At 40.3% G+C, this 21,569-nt stretch overlaps 1 protein-coding gene and 1 long non-coding RNA gene across 4 annotated transcripts in view; one reads left to right on the forward strand and one right to left on the reverse strand.

Moving 5' to 3' along the window:
• Nucleotides 1–21,564, reverse strand: part of LOC110984417 (adhesion G protein-coupled receptor D1-like) — a 33,164-nt gene extending 11,600 nt beyond the window's left edge. For 2 of the 3 annotated variants that reach the window (XM_087133017.1, XM_087133018.1), the window contains exons 1-15: nucleotides 21,084–21,564; nucleotides 20,598–20,661; nucleotides 17,899–18,073; nucleotides 17,242–17,382; nucleotides 16,459–16,604; nucleotides 15,765–15,844; nucleotides 15,209–15,332; nucleotides 14,221–14,331; nucleotides 13,799–13,835; nucleotides 13,061–13,170; nucleotides 12,004–12,106; nucleotides 8,827–8,945; nucleotides 7,156–8,183; nucleotides 2,987–3,172; nucleotides 2,427–2,631 (exon numbers count right to left, since the gene is read on the reverse strand). In XM_087133017.1, the coding sequence (XP_086989143.1) occupies nucleotides 2,427–2,631; nucleotides 2,987–3,172; nucleotides 7,156–8,183; nucleotides 8,827–8,945; nucleotides 12,004–12,106; nucleotides 13,061–13,170; nucleotides 13,799–13,835; nucleotides 14,221–14,331; nucleotides 15,209–15,332; nucleotides 15,765–15,844; nucleotides 16,459–16,604; nucleotides 17,242–17,382; nucleotides 17,899–18,073; nucleotides 20,598–20,661; nucleotides 21,084–21,176 (2,722 nt within the window). In that variant the 5' untranslated portion in view covers nucleotides 21,177–21,564. The remainder of the gene's footprint in view (nucleotides 1–2,426; nucleotides 2,632–2,986; nucleotides 3,173–7,155; nucleotides 8,184–8,826; nucleotides 8,946–12,003; nucleotides 12,107–13,060; nucleotides 13,171–13,798; nucleotides 13,836–14,220; nucleotides 14,332–15,208; nucleotides 15,333–15,764; nucleotides 15,845–16,458; nucleotides 16,605–17,241; nucleotides 17,383–17,898; nucleotides 18,074–20,597; nucleotides 20,662–21,083) is intronic. The other variant, XM_087133019.1, reaches the window with a different exon arrangement.
• Nucleotides 1,006–21,569, forward strand: part of LOC147799948 (uncharacterized) — a 30,168-nt gene continuing 9,604 nt past the window's right edge. Inside the window, exon 1 of the long non-coding RNA XR_015424343.1 lies at nucleotides 1,006–1,303. This is a non-coding gene — a long non-coding RNA (uncharacterized LOC147799948). The remainder of the gene's footprint in view (nucleotides 1,304–21,569) is intronic.

Below are 21,569 nucleotides of genomic sequence, written 5' to 3' on the forward strand. Positions count from 1 at the left end.
GATATTATTTTGTTCTTATTAGGAACGATTGACATAAACAGTCCATAATGGAACCAATGATTTGCTTTTTTCCATAAATACATGTCATAATTTTCATAACACAAATAATTAATGAAGGAAAGACGCAAAGGAAAGATTTTAAAGAATTTTTTAGCAGGACACAGGTATGTCACTTGTCAATACAAAATGACAATGAAGTCAGACTTTTGAAGATTTGGGAATGAGATATTCAGCATTTTTGCATTATGCAGAACAAACGCAATCGTGATGGTACATAACGTGAAGATAATGATCTCTGTAGTAGACATATCACTTGCAAACTGTAATCATAACAGGAGAAGTATTTCTGCTTTTGGAAAATGGCATTTTAAAATCACTGGCGGCATTATAGGCAAAGAACAGTTTAGAGCTAATAAAAAAAATTGCGTAACAGCAGGTTTTGAAGATGTTTGATCCAACAAATAATGACAACCGGTAAATACTACGAACGGTGTCGGTAATTGAAAATTGTCTTACTCTCAGCTCATTTTGCAGTGACAGGTCATATCTATGTGCTCAAGGGCAAAGTGCTCAGGGTTGCAATGATTTCAGCCACAGTGGTGATGAAGATGATTATCGTCATGCTGATGACAAGGTAGACGATGGTAGAATGATACTCACAGGAGCAAACCGGGCACAGTTGTTTATGTTAACAGGCATTCTCTTGAACTTTTGAAACTGGTTCTTTTAAGAACCACACAATTCACAAAAGAGATAATCGTCGACTGCGTTACCGCAATTCATCCATACTTAAAAATTGTCTTGCACAAGCAAAAGGCTTCACATGCACTTTAATTTTACAACTCCCTCTCCTCATTAGGTGAGGGACGATCCTAAATTCTGATATATCACTGTGATCAGACAACGCGAAAAACAATTGTAGCGGCCTGTAGTTACGTCAGCGCCCTGATGGGGTGAGAGCTAATTAATTATGCAGCCCGCAGGCCAGCTTGTACCTTGCGCGGACAGATCGAGCCTCAACATCCACTGCAACAAATAGTCCATCGGAGTCCACATTTCATTCCTTCAGTTAGGTTATATTTCTTTATTAATCTTGGAGTGTATATTACCAAGGACACTGTTTCGTTGATAATATGCTGATTCTAATGTATGCAATGGTTGAGGTTAATTACACAGTGCATTTTTAAGAAGTGCGGAGCAGTATATTCAGCCACGGCTTTGTGGCTGTGCCTGTGGGCGTTAGGCGTTCTCGAATTTTCTAGAGTACGGTCTTTATCGCCGCTGCGAACTGAGCAACGCCCAGGTAAGAAAGTTGCCCTAACTTCCTTTCTCTCGGTACCTTTTCTAGGTTATGTACCTCCACTAGACTCGTACCATCGTGAACACTGCTCGCCATAGAGCATATAAGTTGGTATTATACTTGAGGCTAATGACATTTTAAGTCATTTTGGGAATGTTTTCTTAACCATAAATGTGAGAATCTTTCACACTAGTTTGTGTATACACGTTACGTATTAACAATACTATACGTGTAGATGTCAAATTGCACAACGTTGTACGTGATGTGCACGGTAGACCTTGTGTGTGACATACTGGCTGTGTATTGTAGCACTGCGCGCACGCGGAGCTGTAATGGTTTGGGGTGGTGGGGCGTTAGGAACATGATTGAACGTTGGAAGTAAGCCTCTGTACATTTTATATAATGCAAGGTCCATTCCTGTGCAGTTGCTCACACTGCCGTTCCTCGACATATGGTAGTGATGGATAGTTGTCTTTCATACTTGTATGTACACGTGCCATATGTTTTGGCCGCAGCTCATAAGAAATAGCTGTGGGAGCCTGCAAGCCTGACTGTAGGCTCGATCGTTACTAACTGTCAGCTACTGTAGCATGTCCATGACACTGGGGTAATTTAGCAAAGTACAACTAGGCCTACATGTATATTCGATTGTATGTTTGTCTGACCATTTTTATGACTTCATGTGCAATAATTATACAATGATTTAACTATTGTGGCAGTATGCTGTCCATTGTGTACAATATTTCTTCCATTACAGTTATGTAATTATTTTGCAAACAGGGTTTATTTTGATCTGAGAAAGATTCAAGACCTGAGACGAAACAAATGAATCAACAATTAAAATAAATATTGGATTGTCTATCTGGTGTCTGATTCACTCGTTTGGGTTAACTCACTTGTCCTTGATGTCTCATCACCTAATACGAATGGACCTAACACTCCACCACCGGCGGCGGCCTAGAACTCCACGTCCAGGTTACACAATTTACACTGCTGAATGTGAAAGTGGCAATGATAAAGGAAGGCTTTCAAAATGGCAGTCACACTGCCAAAGAGCCAATGCAGATGAGATGAGAAACTAACATAAATATCAAAGGAATAACAATGAACCGTGAGTTATACAAACCAATGTTATCACTGCTAGAAGAGAAGGATTCTCCGTCTCTTTCCAGAATCTTATCAGCGAGGGACAACATCAGATGCTCGGTGGTATTTGCAATTTTGCCAGCTGGGGAGCTTGTCGAGTCATTGCAAGGTTTAGAGCAACTGGTCTCTTTAAAGAAACTGGTGTACTTGTCCCTCAGAAGAGAATTAGCTAATGATATGCCAGTCTGCAATTGAAATTTAATTGATTATACCAATTCAGATTATTTCAAACAGAATTGGACAATGCATTAAAAAATGACCGGTAAAAGTGTTAATTAACATGTAATAAAAACTGCAAAAACCTAGCTCCTTTTCGAATTTGTGTTTTCAAGGGAGTTGTAACCTGTGATGCTTAGGCCTATTGAGATTTTCTGTATGAAAGTGAATGAATATTTTTTTCTAGATTTTGAATCACATAAATAAATATTTTTTCTAGATTTTGAATCACATAAACTCCTCTATCAAGGAATTAAATTAATACCTGGGATTCGAAGGACGATGTTGTAAATGTATGCTAGGTGTGTTGACAGCATATCATACCTGCACAAATGACAGAGAGTCCTCCAAGGTAGCGTTCTGCAGTTCATCAACATTGCCAACAGTGATGTAAATGTCCACTAATGATACGAGATGTGAGGCTTGGTTAACCTGATTTTCGCCATCCAAGATGCTTTGTGCCTGTTCTAGAATCTCCTTACCTTCCTCCAGGCTGATGTTGCCAAGTTCCTGTCGGGGAAGAAAGAGAACGTGCATGACATCTACTACCGTAAAATTCAAAGTGAGTTCCCACAAGCAGAACATTCTCGTAATTGTAGATTTGCGCTCTGCAACAAAGCAGACCTGATACGAGATGCTTGGACCTATATGACCACAATTTGCCTGTGGATATTTACATAATGAGCTGACTCCCGCCTTGTGTGTAAATGTAAAATATTTTGCAGCACGTGGCTTTCCTGTTAACCCTTTCCATTACCGCTTGCCTGTATTAATAGGCCCTATAGCTGTGGACATAGTTTGCTGTAGGGCTATTCTGCAGCTATGCATGCATGGCAGGCGTGCGTCGAGATATTCTATCATCTGTCATTTATTGTACATCGACACTTTCTCAACTTCTCCAAGTTATTGATAGAACCTGTTTTCCATGGAGAAGACCGGCATGCCAAATGTCTCGCTGACAAGGGATAGGAGTCCAAGAAGCTTGGTCAATGCCAAGGTCAGTTAAGTCTCTCTTGAGAACATCTTTGAAGAGTATACCAACAGGTCTGGTACTTCGTTCAACTCGCTGTGAAGCACGGCATGTGGTAGGCGCTCCTTAGGCATTCAGTTGATATAGCCAGCCCATCTCAACCTGAACTATTTTAGCCTAGAAGAAGGGCTCCAGATTTGGTGATGCGGAACAATACCTCATTGGTCAACTTGTCCTCCCATGTATTGGTCAACTTGTCGTCCCATGATATACCTATGACAGAGCGTAGGCGTAGTATGGAATGCGTCAAGACGAGAGTCCAGTGGACGATAGGTCGGCCAGCATTCTGAACCATTATGGAGAACACTAAGCACACAGGCCTAATACGCATGTACTTTAGTATTGAAATTGAGATGTTATTTCTCCATACACGTTTAGTGAGACGACTTATGTCGTTGCCACGTTATCTATCAGAGAACGCTATTTCAGGTTCAAGGCCAGCTTCTGAGCTGACTGCGGAACCCAAATAAGTAAATATGTCAATATTCTCTAATTTAGTACTATCAAAGACACAATGAGAACCGTCACTGGACTGGGACAAACTGATGGTAAAAAATCCTTGCACGTGATTGAGATGCATGTGAGAAGGTCCTGGAGTTGATAACCAGATAAGGCACAGATAGGTGCATCATCGACGTAAAGAGACTAATGGATTACAACCGGCTGTACTCTGATCTTTGCTTTAAAGCAAAGAAGAAGTTGCCATCGTCTCTGATGAGGAATTTTACACCATTGCGCTTGTTGAGGTTTTCATATGCTTGTCGAAAAAGAAAAGAGAAGATTATACCAAAAGGGTTGGTGGGAGAACAAACCCCTGTTTCACCTCTCTCAAATTTGGAAATCTATCAGAGATGTCACCATCAAACTGAACTTTCCGTGCAACCTCTAGGGTTGTAATTTTGGCAGCCTTCAGCTCGTTAGAGATGATTTGACTAGACCAGCATAAGACGATAAGCCTGTGTATATGGGTTGCCAGGATTGTAGTGCCAGCTTCTAACAGTTCAGCAGGGATGTCATTTTCGCCTGTAGCCTCATTTATTCTTCAGGTGTAGAATGTTGTTTACAGCCTCATGGTTCACCATCAAGTTCTATCAGCTGAGGTGCATCATTAATTGAAACTGTGTATAACAGCTTCAGACACAGTACTCTGGTATCCGTACAGCTCAGGATAATTTTCAGTCCAACGATCCAATTTCTCATCTTTGACGGTAATTATGAAACCGTCTTTCTGCAGAAGGTCGAAAGATTGTGTGGTGGGTCCAGTTGTTTTACGTATATAGCTGTATACATCCCTGCAATGTCACCTTTGTTCCGTGTATCCTTAATACTTTTGCAGAGACCCTCCCGGTACTCATTTACACACTTTCTGACAGTACGTTGTGCATAAGCTTTATATGCTTCCTTGGCTTCCGTAGTTGGTCTTTCAATCAATCTGATCACGGCATTTTGCTTCAGCTCCATCACAGGCTGCACTGTGGGAAGCGTTGCAATGTGTCAGTCAGGGTTATGCTGCTGTTTCTTTCCAATCATTTTATGCAAATGACTATGAATACATGTCTTTAAGACTTTCCAATAGGTTTCAGAATCCCTAGTACCTATTAGTAATTTCTCAAGCTCAGCAGAGAGCTTCTCATAGTAAGCCTGTTTCAGGTCTGGTTGGGAAGATTGAGATGTATCGATTTTTGCAGATGTCAGAGTGAGCACTGCGGTATGTTCTTGTATGTACGATGTACATGCTTCACAATAACAAAATCCAATCGATGCCAATGACGTGAACGAGGATGACACCAGAAGACTATCTGAGAGACGGAACCGGGAAACATTGTGTTGGTTATCAGGTTATTCCTGCAGCTCAGTTCTAGAAGGGCATGACCATCGTCATTCAAACATCCGACACCAAACTTGCCGATGCTGTTAGGCCAATCCTCATAGATCCTACCAATCCTTGCATTCACGTCTCCAAGCATCACAAGTCTCTCTTTATCAGGTGAGTGTCTGAGTATTCCCTCCAATGGTTGTGGAAGTTATCTTTGGTTTCCGTGTCTGGCTTTATATGTAAGAGCATATGCAAATGAAATGACAAGAAAACTTTCCTGTCTTTATCCGACAGAATGAGAGCCTGTTGGATACTGTTTCTGGAGTCTGAATGCTACAGAGCAGGTTGTTTCTCACTGCAAACCAGCTCCATACATTTGAGGTTCTCCTGCTGGCCTTCCGAACCAGAAAAATGTGAAATCCTCCTCCTTAATGGTACTCAAGTCAGACAAACGAGTCTCTTGAAGGGCAGCAATATGAACATTTTGCTTCAAGAGTTCACGGAAAATAACAACAGTTTTTCCTGCCTGCAGTTTTTCGCTACCCAAATCATTGTTGATAGACATTCCAGTGGTCACTGTCCGAACGATGCATGTGGCAAATTTAAGTATAGGCTTCTTGGGTGAAAAGTTAAACGCTATTCCCAGCACACCTATGCTGGTAGCGTGAGGTGAACTATAGAACCTTACTGATCAGGGGCTCCCTGATTTAAGCGGGCGGTAGCTATAAATAAAACTAAAAAGCCTCTCCCACTGTTGGTCATGGTCCCTCGCGCCAGGCTATATCACCATAAATTTTGCTTAAAACCGGTAACCACCATAACCCTGGTTTGTTTCCACCAGGAATGCTCACTGGTGTCACAGTTGCCTGTGCATGGATGATTAGTGTGAGGAAGATGGAAAATGGAAAATTTCAGGCAGGACAAATTAGGCATCCCTGGGTGGTCCTCTTGCGATTTAATGGCCTCTCTCGTCTAAGCTCTCTCAAAACCAGAGGAAAGACGCCAGTACATCTGACAGTAGGACCAGATACAGGGGCTACCACGGGAAATATCCATGAAAATCTCACATGCGTTAAATGGGGCCCCAGCTCCAAGTTGGTGGTTGGCCGTTGACTTCGTAAAGCTCTTCCGCCCTTAACTTTAAACCCAAGGTGAACCACCCACCCTGGTACCCTAACAGGTGCTACCACTTTGGGCCAGAGTGGACCTGGGAGAAAAAAACATCTAAGGGGTGACTCTACATTCACCACCATCCCAGTCATTCCTGACCGAGAACTTGCCACCGGATGCAGTTTAACGTCTCGGCCAGGACGCACGGGCAGGATAAAAAGATAGGCTTCAAAGATTTTCAGGTATCATTTGTCAAATGATTATAACAGAATTACTTTAATCATGATTATATTGGGTATGTGATCAACACATAGCTGTGTTTTGTCAGATAAGACAATCATCAGGAAATACAGCTGTCGCTATTTAACGCATGAATTGGTATGCAACCACAAAAAAGTTGGAACCCTTTTTATATTTCATAGCTAGCTATAGTTTGAATACATCGTCACTTCCCCACAGCCGCTGTTTCAGCTTAGATCCTTTTACTAGCAGGGAGCGCTTTTTCTTGGCTTAATATTATTATCTAACTAGAATTACCTTATTTAACAGATCCTCCAGCGAGACCGAAGTTTGAGTTGTTCCAGTAGCAACATTGCTGCTGTTACAAGTGTAGTTTGTTGATCCTCTTGAAAACTGCGTGGTAGGTGCGTCAGTTGTAGCTTCTGTTGCGAATAGTTTAGTTGTAAAGTTTGCTGTGGATAATTTAGTTGAGTGTGTATGTGTTTTTAAAGTTTCTTCTCTTACTGAAGGACTTGCTAGTATAATCTCTGTCGCTATATCGTTTCTGCTGTGTTGACTTGTAAATACTCTTTCTGCAGTAGACGTATCGTGATTTTGTGTCAGAGTAGTGGCTTCTGACGAGGATGCTTTTGTTGTCATTTCTGTTACAGTTTGTGTAGTTGCAACGTCACCATTAGATTTTGTTTTTGGTTCATCAGTTGTAATTTGTGTTGAAGGTATTAGAGTTGTAGTTGGAGCTGTGGGTAGTCGAGTTGTTCGCGTTGTGGGTGTCTCAGCTTTGGGCTGTGGCGGGGATATTTCAACTGTGTTTTTCCTTGTCAGTACTTCAGTTATAATTTGTGCTGTTGGTTGCAGAAATGTGGTTTTTGTAGTTGCGTCAATTGTCGCGAGTTTTCTGGTTAATTTAATTTCAGTTTGCGTTGCGGACACTTCATTTGTAATTTGTGACGTGGGTACTTCAGCTGTAGGTTTCCTTGTGGGTACTTCAGTTGTAGCTTGTGTCACAGTTGTGTGCGTTTTTGTAAGGAACGTGTCTGAAGTAACAGACGTTGCATTGGTTGTTGATATTTCCACTGTGGTATCTTCCACCGTGGGCTTCTCATTCGTGGCCACTGTTGTCTTCCTAGCTTCTGTTGTGGATACTTTATTCGTGCTGATCTGTGTTGTGAATTCTTGAGAAGTTGCATCATGGGTGATACCGTCTTGTGTTGGAAATGTTGCACTATTTGTGTAAGTTGCTTCAGTAATTAATGGTGCATTATTTGTTGCTGGCTCTTGCATCATGGAAGCACTGGATGTGTACGCTACTGTAGTCGGGGTTTCACCTAAGCAGTTCCACGACAAAGCAAATATGGCTCAAAGCAGAATTTTGTTCATATCAGTTGGATAAAAATTGGTGACTTGAATGATGAGATGAGATATCACAGCAATGGTGTAAAAAAATCATGACTGCCTCAATTATGGCATTGATTTTGTTTGTTACTTTCAATGGCTCATTAAACCCTTTTCAAACTCTCTTCAGATCATGGGACTGAACAGTCAGAAAGCGATGGGTTTTGCCTAATGGGGGAATGTGCTAATTAAGTACTTTCTTTCCTGCATTCATTGAGTCATAAACGAATGCACAATTATGCAGGTATCAAATAGTTGTATTTAAAAGAAATTCTATTGCTCATAAGAAGAATAAAAGGCCTGGGGTATCTTTTAAACTAAGAGCACCAGTCACCAAGCTGAAAAAGATTGTCACTGCGGGATGAACCAGCTTCATATCATAGATTTTCTTTAATTGTAAACCGTATATTAAATTATTCATCTAAAAGAGGTTTTCCAGAAAAAATATAGTCTTTTCGTATACGTTGAAGTTCAACCTTATCAGGCGCCCCTCATTTGTTTATAAATACCGGGGCCTTCTTGTTTCATTCAAATCAATTGATATCGGCGAAATATGGGGATATAAATTAATCGTACCTTCAGGTTGGTCAGATCCATGAAATATTAGCAGTTGTTCATCCGATGAGAGGGTCCGATGCCAGACTGCAAACTCTTTAATGATTATATTTGACGGATATTTGTACTCAGCTGCGCATCTGAAACCAAAGATTATGATTTAGTGAGATCGATAAATATAACATTAGCCATTAGCTTGGTGACTAAAATATATACTTTAAAGTAGCGCTCATTGGTATCATTTGGCAAATGTCTATTATGTGCAGATGAACAACACTAGGAGAGAATAATCGATCCGCGAATATCTTAATTGTGAAGCAACCTTTCATGAATGATTGAACTGCTAAGACCCATTACTCGACTTCATAACTGGTGCCACCTGCTTGAGAAAAACCAGAACTGCAGAGCTGCCGTGACTCAAATGTAAACGTTTCAAGCAGACCTATGAAACTTTAGAACTGTTCTGTCTTTTGCTTAGTGTATACCTTTACCATTAACGATTTTGTCTTATGCTAAAGACTTGTTAACCTACTTTTGTGATCAATTGGTACAGGTGGGGCTAAGATCAATTGAACCTGTCACAATTCAGGTTCATCGTTAACCTTTCAGAGATTTTAACGACGTGCATAATCCATCAAATAAGATATTTCAATACGGGCATTTAACCACATTCAAACTACATACATGTACAAGCTTACATGTACAGGGTGTCCCAGAAAAAAAACAAACCCTGAGGAAAGGGGTTAATATGCCCAAACCATAAGATATGATTATAATATATAAGGATCTCCGAAAAGTACAAGCACTATTCTTTGGATAAACCAGTAAATGAGGTTTTCCTCTGTCTCGCTTGTCCTGGATATGATATCAGGCGCAACGATTATTTACACATTACGTAATTTACCGTTGGTTATGCACCGACACCTTCCGTGTGTCCGCCTTCCCTTTCAATGCAAAGTTCACAACGGCGGCGTATGTCAGCCACAGCTCGTCTCACAAATGCAGGGGCATATCGTAAGATGTCGACTCCTGTTCAATGTAACCTCGTAAGTCTTGTATGTTGCGTGGTGGACGGACTGGTGAAAACTTTGTCCTTCAGATACCCCAATTAAAAATAATCACACGGGGTGAGATCCGGAGAACGGGGCGGCCATTCAATTGGATGGTTAAGAGCAATTCCTTGATCTTGGAACAGTTCCCGCAGGAGATTCCTCACAGCGATGAGCCTGTGTGCAGGTGCCTGTCTTGGGCCCACCACAGATGTCGGGAAACACCATTTTCATGCCGTTGAAAATGCATCTGAAGTTGGGGTACCACGTCTTCGTTGATCATGTGCAAGTACCGTTGACCATTCGTATTCCGTTCGAAAAAGAATGGTCCGCTAATGACACCATTCCCACACAGTCCTACCCAAACACGACTTCTCACGACTCATGTTGGTTTCAAAGGTAAAATTTGGCGGGTGCCGTTTCGGTGCGTATTCGACTTTGTTGTGGGTGTTAACTTCTCCGTTCATCCCAAATGCTGCCTCATCACCGATTGTCAACCATTCAAGAAACCTTCCATTGGCCTGACAGCGTTCCAGGAGCCATTGAGCAAACTCCCGTCTCCTCCTGAGGTCTCCACGCAAAAGTTGGTGGCGGATGTGGATAAGGGTCATTCCTGAATGACCCTTATTCAAATTAAAGCTTGTCCCATGTTCTCGGTATTTGCGCACATTTCCCCAGATGGTCGACTTTGCCGGTGGATCCCTATCAGGGAAGGCTTCCCTAAATGCAGCTTGGGTGGCTTGAAAGCTCTTGTTTTCAAGAAATTTCGTCAAGACAAACACTCTTTGCTCTTTGCCCCATGTTGCAGACTTGCTGTCCTTGCTGTCTTGCTTCGAACCAGGTTATTGCATAACTTTAAAGTGACAAAAGGCAATCTTCCCTCATTAACAGACCTTTTGTTGTCACTTTCAACCAGGACAAGCATGGTTTATCCAAAGTGTTTCAACTGAGTTCGGATGCCCCATTTTCAAGACAATTTTGTTCAGTCATGCATGGCAGGAGGGATACCATCGAGGTATCATTAGAAAAAATACTGCTTCTACTTTTGGGGGATCATTATACATTATACATGTAATCATATCTCATGGATTGGGCATACTAACCTCTTTCCTCAGGATTTGGTTTTTTCTGGGACACCCTGTAGATTATGTGCAAAAACACATCCGAAGTGCAACCCCCTAGTTAAACACACCCCATCTCCACCGAACCCTGTGCTTGTAAATCCCCACCCACACCTTCTAAATCCCCACCCCACCCGACAAGTCATGAAAATTACTTCTCCCAAATCCCATCTCACCCAACCAAGTTCCCACTATGCATGCCACACATCAATAACCCACAACAACCCCCACACCACTAATTCCTAGGCTACCTTGCCCCTCCAAACCACAACAAAGGCAACTGCGCCTAATATCCAGTCTATATTATCTTCACCCCATTTCATCCCCATCTCACCCCACTAAATCTACGCCTAACCCCTCCAAACAACTTCAACTCCACAGTATCTTTCTTTATCCCAACTCCATCCCATCCAAATCCTATCCTAGCCCACCAAATATCCCCTCTAATACAACCTACCCTGTACCATTCTACCTAATTCCTGTACCCATTGGCAGGGCACTACCAACTTCTCAACCCACCCTCATATCTTATCGTCATTCGACTTGACTAGATCCAAACCCTATCCAGCCCCACCCAATCCAACCTAACTATTCATCCTGCTCCACTACAAAACAAATCCCTATCCGTCCCTCCATATTCCTATCTCATCCCACCAAATCTCTACCCCACCCAGCCATACCTAATCCTATCTAACCCAATGCCAACCCTGCGCCACCAAATTGCCACATTGGGTGGTCTAGGAGGGGTCGCTGATTCATACTGGAACCAAGCACCAATGAAAGAGCACAACCAGTATACTGCAAAAATGTATACCCTTGGCTTGATACATCCATTTAAAAACATGCATGTTTCAAAGGAATGTTCACAGCGAGTTTGTGACTTATTGTTTATTATGTATTACACGTACATGTATGTTACAAAACTGGTAATGCTCAAGCTTAAGGCTTTCTAAGAAAGAAATACATAAATTAAATGGAAATGATTATAGAGGTAATTTATCTCAATCCTTCACCTCTCATTTACTCACCCAAGATAAAGCTGCGATTCTCCAAACCATGAAGACCATGGTTTTGAATAAAACATACTTGATGTAAAAACACTTCCATTTACATAAACATTCACCTCAAGCCCTGCAACGAAGAGAGATACAAACTTCCATTGGAAAAAAAGAAGAGAGGAATGTGTGGTTGGGGGGTTAAGGAGGGAAGCTCTCACTTCAACGTAAAGAATTACCTTACTGACTTTGCGAGAGAGCTTCAACCAACATAATATAGAAGGGAAACAATGGATACATCTGACACAGCCCCCCAAAGCGTGGCGTATTAACTTTTATATCCTCTGCTCTCGTAAATGTCATCCTGCTTTCACATCCTTTGTGTATTTTCATTATTACCACAGTAATGATTTAATCAGGCTCTTTATTTGCATTCCACTGCAGTTATCTCCTCAAGTTCATTTTCATTTATCGGACTCAATGATTCACAATACACTGTATAAACACTTGTGCACGCCAAGCCATGGCTACGTGCATCGTTTGGTATTCACAAGGGTTTATTCACTACGAACACAGGGCGAGGGTTCCCCTCGTTAGGCTCTGCTTTCTCAGAATGACGCAAAGTAAATTCAGAATTCGCATCTTGGCATGGACAGAAAAAAAACCTTTTAAGCTTGTTATAGTTGAGCTCTGAAGACAAATGACACTGCATTCGATTTGGATGCTTCCATATTTATTTGAACGGATAAAATCAGAGAAAATGTGTTTTCCTTTAGGTGCTCTTTAAATGACTGGCAGCATTAAGCTTGCGGCATTCATTTTGTACTGGTGATCATAAATAAAACTGAAATGAATCTTCAGTATTAAAGTAGATTCACTTGCTGCTCTCTTTAAATACAACGAAGAGCTTATTTTGCCGTGAGAGAACTGTGTGTTTGATATGGAACCTGATTCCAACACGGTGCGAAATACAGTGAAATGAAAGACGTGGTATAAACATGCGGTTGTCATAAAATCAGTGGTTTTAAAGAAAAACATTTAAAAGTAAAAACCGTGTGCATTGATTCAGAGGCAAGAATCTTTGTCCAACCTTCCACATCACTAGATTTCCAGTTGATGTTGACAAGAAGTTCCTCATTTATGGGTGCATCAAGTTCCACATGTGTATACCATTGACGACTTCCGTTCGTAATGTTACACCTGCAAAGAAGTCAGAAAGGGCTTCCGTGAAGCCAAATGCTCAAATTCAGTGCGAAAATAGAAAAACCAATGGGGTTATTGGCTTCTCTGAGTGATACAATGCAAGCAGTTCACGCCTCAGAAACAGTAAACACAACCTGACACAAATTTGCTAATAGAATATACTGCCACATCCACCCTGAATCACTGCTAGCGAAACTTTCCCATATACTATTACTTCGAAGCTGTGGGGACATACATTCACGATTACAATAATTTTTGCGACGACCAAAAGTGTTTGGAGGATTTAAAATATCCTTGCTGTTCGGTCCTTATTTACTTAACTCGTAACGTGGTAAGGGCTAGCTACACGCACACGCTCACACTCACCCCACCCATGCAAAGAGGACTAAGGATGTTTGTTGCACTAGCCTCCTGTTCACTTCAAGCTCTATACCAGTGCCCAAAGTATTGCAATATATAGGTTGGCTATACTTTAGAAGATTGTGGTATTTGACCGTACAAAATATTTGGCTAGTGTATATTCTTGAAAGTCAAAATTTTGGCCAAAATAATAGGCCCCTTACCATCATACAACAAACCCTGTAATTCGTTTACATTCATTTGTCTTTGTGCATGATCGACTCACATGAGTTGTTCTTGCATTATGCTGACACCGATTCCTCCTGCAAAAGAAAGACAAAACAAACCTAAATGAGGCACCAAAAATGCCTTCAAAGTGACCAAAAACAGACCTCTAAAATCAGGTGAAACTGGACACAGGGGAGCACTAAAATACTGCATTGAAGATTACATTGCATTGAGGGCCATTTGAAGACTTAGAGAACGTAAGTTATGGAAAAAGATCGAAATGTTTGTTTGAATTAGAATTTTGATAATGCAAATGAGAAGGAGCTTTTGCTTTTACTGTCAGAGGATCTATGGGCTTGGGAGAAGGTAATAAGCAAAATCATTAATATACATTTTTTAAAATGCAGGTTTCAATCCTAAAAGAGGAATAAAATCCATGAATACGATCAGCAGAATAGAAACAAATTTGGGTGGCCTTACGAGACTGGAAAACGTGTGATGGAGACAGGTTGGATGGGAGAATTGTCAACCAGAAAGAAATGGCCATACCACTGTCCTGGCACACAGCAGGGTTGGACAAGCACACGTCCCCTGCATAGAATTAAGAAGCAAAATTGACCATCAAAACAATGCCTTGACCTGTCACTCCAGCCAAGCGTATAGACCACACTTATTTGTCTATTATTCTTAAATGGGCGGTCAAAGGTTCGAAGAAATATCTCTTTTGCAGCAGGCTTGGTCATTACTCTTAACCTTTGATGAATTCTGCACCTTAAAATGTTCCTTCGACCAACAGGGTATTATAAACGTAAACGTATATTTTGAACAATTAGTCTTTTAACATAGGATCCAGGATGTTGTAGAAGAGGGTTCAGTCATATATGGCTCATTATGCACGGTGTCTACATAAAAAGTATACCGAGACAAACAAATTACTGTAATGGCAAAACGACTTAATGTATGGGAAAGAGAAATATACCCCTAGAAAGGGCAGAATGTCCTCTTTGCAATGTATAGAGCTAGTGATGTTATTTACGCAGATGAGTGCTCAAACTAGACTGATGTTAAGGTTACTGAAATCGGTACTGTGACAAGTTTGCATATTGATTAACAAGGCTCAACCATGCAAGTGTGCAGAATACCAAATGCCTTTGCTTTAAGAACACATTCTTGAAAACAAGGAATGTACCTAAATCAACGTAATCTGCTATGTTTTCGATACTTACCTCATAAGTTTAATGTGCTGTGCCCTCCACATGGCTACCATTCCTGTCAATACACATCTGACAGTTTTGTGTAATTTTTATCTCGGTATTATGGAAGGTTAAATGAGCCACATTTCTTTCAAACATAAATTTAATGTCTATTAGGATAAACAAACAAGTAAGTCAAAGAAAGAAACTCGATAGGTAGACGCCTTAGACATCCCGATATCAACCTCCGTTTTGTTGGTCTTATCATGACATACCACTTAAGTTCAAGAACACAAATCCAGTTCCGTTGATCAAAAAACCACCACTGTTGCCGGTTCGTACAAGTGTGACTTCACTAGGAATTTTTCCCATCAACTGGAACGAAACAACATCAAAGGTCTGCACATTCGAGAAAATTGAAAAACAGAAAGTGGCAGAAGAAAAGAACTGACGATTAAGTCTGGCACAAATCACCTCTGGTTCTTTGGTACACAAAGCAGGTTCAATTTATGTCATTGCTAAGAAGAAATTTTGCTCGCCGTTAGCAAGTATTTCAGTGCAGTCTGCTGATCTCATTGGGAATTATGGTTCCACCAGATGACCGCACATTGCAGTTCAGAACATTCAAAAGAGTACCACATAATTTAGTTTCTTCGTCAGATATTGCTAGAAGTATATCATAGGTACTTTTTTTTCTGAAAGGCTGAATGCTATAAAAAATCAAAACGAACCAACTTCAGTCCATTTACACCCAACAAGCTCTAACACGGCCTTTATATTTGCGTCCAAACGTCATTTTGTCTTTGTAAAACCTTGATTTAGCAAATGTACCTGTTTTTTTCCTTCTGCATTCGCAAAACTCAACACGTTCATCGGAAAGTAAAGCTGGGAGTCACGGTAAACATTCAAAACTGTAACATAATGAAAGAAGTCTAATAACTGGAGACAATTCCTTTTGTACCACCATAATTCTCAAGCGTCATGAGCGCCAACAAATTCCAACAGGATTTAACTTGGTGTTTGTGGCACTTAAAATATGATGATCCAATATAGAATTATTTTTGAGAAATTAAATTAAGCTGTGTACATTTCAAAAAATCTCTCTGATTCGGTCCGAGCTGTCCATTAAATAAACAGATGTGTTACTTTAAATAAGTTTACATAAATATATACTTAATTTAAAGTAAATGTACTTTGTGAGTATTCAAGTTTTCAGCGAGAATTTCTGCATTAACTACACGGAAGTAAATAAGCTCAGCAAATAATATCCCATCCTCATGTACAACTTGCAGTGTAGTCTGTGGCAATAAAGTGAAATGTGCCCTTTTGGCACACTGACTTCATTTTGTATGCTTCTTTCAATACGACAAAAATTCACAGGGATATCAATTTCCTTTTTTAAAACAATTAAATGTTCTGCCGAATGACAAAAGCTGGTATGGAAATTTCTCCGATTTTATAAACAAATTCGTTGAAGACATGGATTACAGGTTAAAGGCCCCAACTGAAGTTTTTTTAATGTTACCTCTCTTAGAGCTGCAGACAGCAGCATCCGCATCCATGTAAGTATGATTGGCAGTAAAGAAGGTCCACCTTCTGTTTTTGCGATGGAGGAGTACAGGCACAGGATACAGAGGGTCTGATTCTAGTCCTGTCACGTTAATACCTGACCTGTTGAATCCATAATTCGTTAGATATTCAACAAACGTTGTTTCACGAAATGCATTTACATTACTTGCATTCCAGTAAATACATGTAACTGACGATTTTGATGGATCTTGGACTAAACTCTGGCCAGTGGGATTATTCTACATCGAGGTCAAGATCAGAGATCACGTCCTCAAATTACACTGCAACGTAGGGAGATGTAGACTGGGTTATTAATTGATTGAAGCACATAATGACATGCCTAAACAGACATCCACGAGTGATGGAATTGTCTTTTTGTCAGTATGTGGCAATTTATTCACAGCTAACATGGCCCTAGACCTAGCTTCAGACACACGTTTCTGAAACAACCCAAGGTTTGTTTATAAGGGGTTGAACATGTAAAAGTTTAATGCAGTTACTGCTTTGTAGCCCAAATATTCTCAAGCTATTTCCCATCGGCATTCCCTTTGAGTATTTCAGACGTATTCCAATCATTTTTTTTCTGTTGCAGTTGCTTTCAGAAAAAAAGTTGGTCAAAATTTGTATGCTTCTGAAACTAAACTAACAGCGTGAAATTAAGCTGCAACAACCTAACTAGATGAAAAAAAATCGAAAAGAATGCATAAGTATAATGGTGGTAATGGAAAGTGCTACTTACAAGGCGCTCAAGTCAAACTCTTTCTGGTTCACCCATAAAAAGCCCCCAGAGCCAAGCTGCAGGCCCGTCCATACTTTGATGTCATGAGGCAGTTGACTGAGAATATCGTAAGCTCCCGTCTCATTGTGGCTAAAAAATCTTCTGAAGTTCAAAAGACCATAAATTAAAAAAATGAATATCACGCTCTGGTTGCTTCAGCTGACGCATTGTAGGACTACCAACGCCCATTTTGTGTCTCGTTATCAACGATCAAATGTGTCATCGTGTCTAAATTTATTAACACATCATCACGTATTTGTTAATTAAGAAAATAAAATGGTCATACATGAAGGGTAAAGGTCACAAGAACAAAATCAGCACCTCAACTTTGCGCGTTGTGTACGTACAATGTACAGTACATTTACATTGTACACGTACATGTACATATGACTTGTGAGTGCGTAAAACGTCTGGGTCGAAACTCTCGCATGAATCATACATGATTTCATGTAAACTGGACTCAATAAGGTTTTATTCGCGCCGATAGGAAATAATGTGGTACGTTAAAAAAATCGCGCCCAGCCATGAGATGGTCCGGAAAAAACGGCTCTCTAATGATAGGGTAGGATAGGTTGTCTGACTGCATACAAAGAAATCTCAAAAGAAAGCATTTCTAACTTGATTGTGGACCATATGAAATCCAATTCATCTACGCTCTGCCACGACACCAGGTCCATTCCAATGCGGAAGCATGACGCTCTGGCTTTGGTAAGGCTGAGATCCGTCTCTGTGGTGACTGGCTGCACTGAGTAGCAGGTGTCAATGCGACGCTTGGAGTAAGGACATCCTGTGTCTATAAGATGATGCATAGAATAGGGTTGGCATGAGTCACTGGCTGCTTGGACTTTTGAAATTTACCCGGGACAAATGCAAAACCAAAGTTTTGGGGGCAAAAGTTTGACACTTTTTCATGGGACTATTTATGGCCTTTCTGAGGGGATTTGGACGGGAGAGAAATGAACGAACCAAAGAAAATCGACTTTCCTCAATACATTTTCCAGTAAAAATTTTGTTTCTTTTTTCAGGGGGGCGCGGCACGGTACGGCCCCCGAGGGCCCCCTGCCGCTTTGAACTGATTTCGCATCAGCCCTGTTGATAGGGTTTATTTAAAAGACAGCAAATCGACAATCTGTCAATTTGTTTCAATCATGCTCGGTACCATGGAAGTACGGGAATTTGCCAGTTCATCAAGCTATTTTGCCTCTTATTGGCTACATATCGCTGCAGTTTGGCGATTATCGTTGTCTGTGTCTAATTTGCGGTTTATGTTGAAATACAGGATTAAAGGAGAAAACTAAACCACTCAGAAATGTATCTAAATACAACAAAAAAAAACAGGTTTAAGAAGAGTGTCACAAGCCACTGGGTTTAAAGCAGATTTAATCTGCCGTAGTTTGCTTTCTTTAGATATGATGATGTTCATGATCAAACAGATGTCCTCGAAAGGTTGAGGTAAATTCCGCTTTTATTTCAAGGCAATTTTTTCGCTCTTTACGGAGCCAAATTAATAATATTCCATAGGCAGTGTTGACATGGATCTATGGCCTGTGTTATATCAGGGGATTGACGAAAACTCCGAGGCCTATGAAAAGATTGTATAATTATGTGTCATGAAACACCAACATTTACACACACATAAAGGCTTGATCATCTAGAAGGGATCACAAAAAGGTTGCATTGCGTATTATTCCAGCTTAATATCAGCTCTAATTAATTAACCAGCTGTGTTTAAAATTGGTGCATGTAGCTAAGAAGGAGCAGCAGGGTGGGGCCTATTACAGGTGCCCAGGGCGCACAGACTGGCAGTTTCCAAAGCCCCCAGAATACTTAACACGTTTCTAAAACAGATATTCTAAAAAAGGTTATAAATTTGATAGGTCGAATTGATTTCCAGTACCGTAGTTATCGCCTTTAATTTTTAACCAGTAAAATTTAGATTTGTCCCCTCCTTACACAAGAGCCCAGACAATATATTCTGGTGAAATAGCAAATGGAAAAAGTATCTTTAGTGCAAACCTGATTGTTTTCTATTTCTATTAGAACTAAAACTGAAATTTATAAATTTTAACATTTAGTCCGCGGGTTTTTACTCTTCGGATTTCGTCAGAAGTGCCAGCTAAAATATCGTGGGCGCTCTTAAAGAGGCCTCAATTGGTTACACTACCGCAGGTCTGGTTGCCTAGATTAAACAAAGAAGGTATTTATCTTAAAATTTCATATTAATAAATGTATTCCTTGCATGGAAATAAAAGAAAAGAATTTGGATGCGTTGTTAAGTGTGTAGCATGGTTTGTTGTCTTCAATCGTTCCTTAAGGCCGGTTCATACATCTCACGAAAGTAACCGAACACGAATTTGCGACGTCAGTGGAAAAATCGCGTTGCAAATTTGCAAAAGTTTAACACTATTCGACTCGAGAGAAATCTCGCTGCAAATTTTTCGTGACGTCAAATTCAGTTTCGTATTCGAGCGAAGTATGAATCAGCCTTCACTCTGTAAAAAAAAATTTCGATAAAAATTGACAATGTTGTTTCTATGAAGCTATAAAATGAACAACCAGCTTATCTAGAAAAAAATTGCCACCCCCAAAAAACAACTCGATTTATAGGATCTGACGTTGTAAGCACGGTGATGTACGACAGTGAAGGCACTCGTGTAAACACGACTGGTACTGGAAAGTGGCGAATTTTAACCAAATGACAGGTGGAATGGATTAATAATTCATCTGATATCAAGGGGTTTCGGAATTGCTGGGATGCAAACTACTACCTAACTTACCTTTTTTTGATAATAAACTTTTATTCATGATTACTGTTTGTGTTGATTTAGCCCAAGTAAACCAAGTCAACACCGTTTTCAAAATGACAATTGATTCAGTATGATGCACTCCCCCAAAAAGACGACGTAGCCCGTGTGGAGCAGGCATTGATGTGGTTGATAATGATTGTTCTCTTTTGTGATTTGTTTCAGACATTGTGGCATTATTAGTGGCACAACTGAAAGCTTTACCACTGGGCTATTGGAAATTCCGAGAATCCTGAAAAAAATGCTTTAAAAATGATTGAAAAAATGAGAAAATACAAAAATAAAGAGTGATCCTAATAAACTCTCAGTGCAACTAAGTTCTTGCTCTCATAACTTATCGCAGAAGACAGATTTTTCATAATGAAAATGACCCCAGTTACGCGTTAACTTGGATGGTCATAAAGCTTACGTAATTTTACCTTTAAGTAGTGTGGTTCTACACCCTGAAACACCCCCACATTCTGTCTGGATAATTTGCTCGAGATCCTAAAGCAAGCTGTCCTTTAATCTTACCTGCTTTGATTGCAAAAGTATTCAGAAGGCCAGTGGTGCAAAAGCAAGTTGAACCGACAGATGTCTGGAGAAAAAGATGATAATCACTTGAATGAATATCGTCATAGCGAGTTATTACTTGGAAGATTTATTCGATCTCTAGATTTAAGTACAGCTGTTGTTGAAAGGTACCGTTTAGTGTGGTAAGACATAGTTCTTTTCAACTTTCAAGGCATCCTGTAAGAAAAAAAATCGTTGTATTTAAAGTTCTTTGAAGATCTATAACCATTTTCTTGAATTCTGCTACCACTTTTTGAATTCCAAACAAGCATTGTTAAAAAGAACAGTGAGCTTAACGAATACAGGCACCACGTTTTAAACCAATGCATAATTATTAGGCTTGTGTGATTGAAATTTTCTTGGTTTCCATACCGATGAGAGTCAATTTAACTTGAGTTCACCTGACAATTAAACTGAAGTACTTCTACAGTACAAATCAAAACTTACCAGTACGATGATCCAAAAGAAATTCATTGAGAACGGACGTGAACTGCGTTGGGAGTATACGCTCAATAATACGGCACGGTAACTGCGAACCATGAAGGGATACTCTGACTGCACCTATCACAATCTGTCTTTAACGTCGTTCATACCTGATTTTATAGAGTGAGGCGCTACGCATTACGAAGTCAAGTGGTTGTTATGGCGCAGAAACCGGTCTGGAGGGTATGAGAGTTTTTCCAGTTATATAAAACGTGGAAGATTGCGCGTCGTACAAAATGTACTCGTAGTTAGTGCAACCAAACCAATCAGTCATCAGATGAAGGAGCATTGCTCTGCCGACAATTCGCTTTTAGTGAATTAAATCACTTTTCAGCTTATTAATTTATAAATTTTATGACACGTCCCATAAACCAGAGAGAAAGGAGGCGGTCAAGTACTTAGGTTTTCACTCTCGGTTTCCCGAGATTAATTCCGGTCACTCAAAGTCCA

This window comes from Acanthaster planci, linkage group LG02 (genome assembly GCF_054643075.1).
Source record: "Acanthaster planci isolate LZ-2023a linkage group LG02, COTS_SCS, whole genome shotgun sequence".
Taxonomy (NCBI): Eukaryota; Metazoa; Echinodermata; class Asteroidea; order Valvatida; family Acanthasteridae; genus Acanthaster; species Acanthaster planci.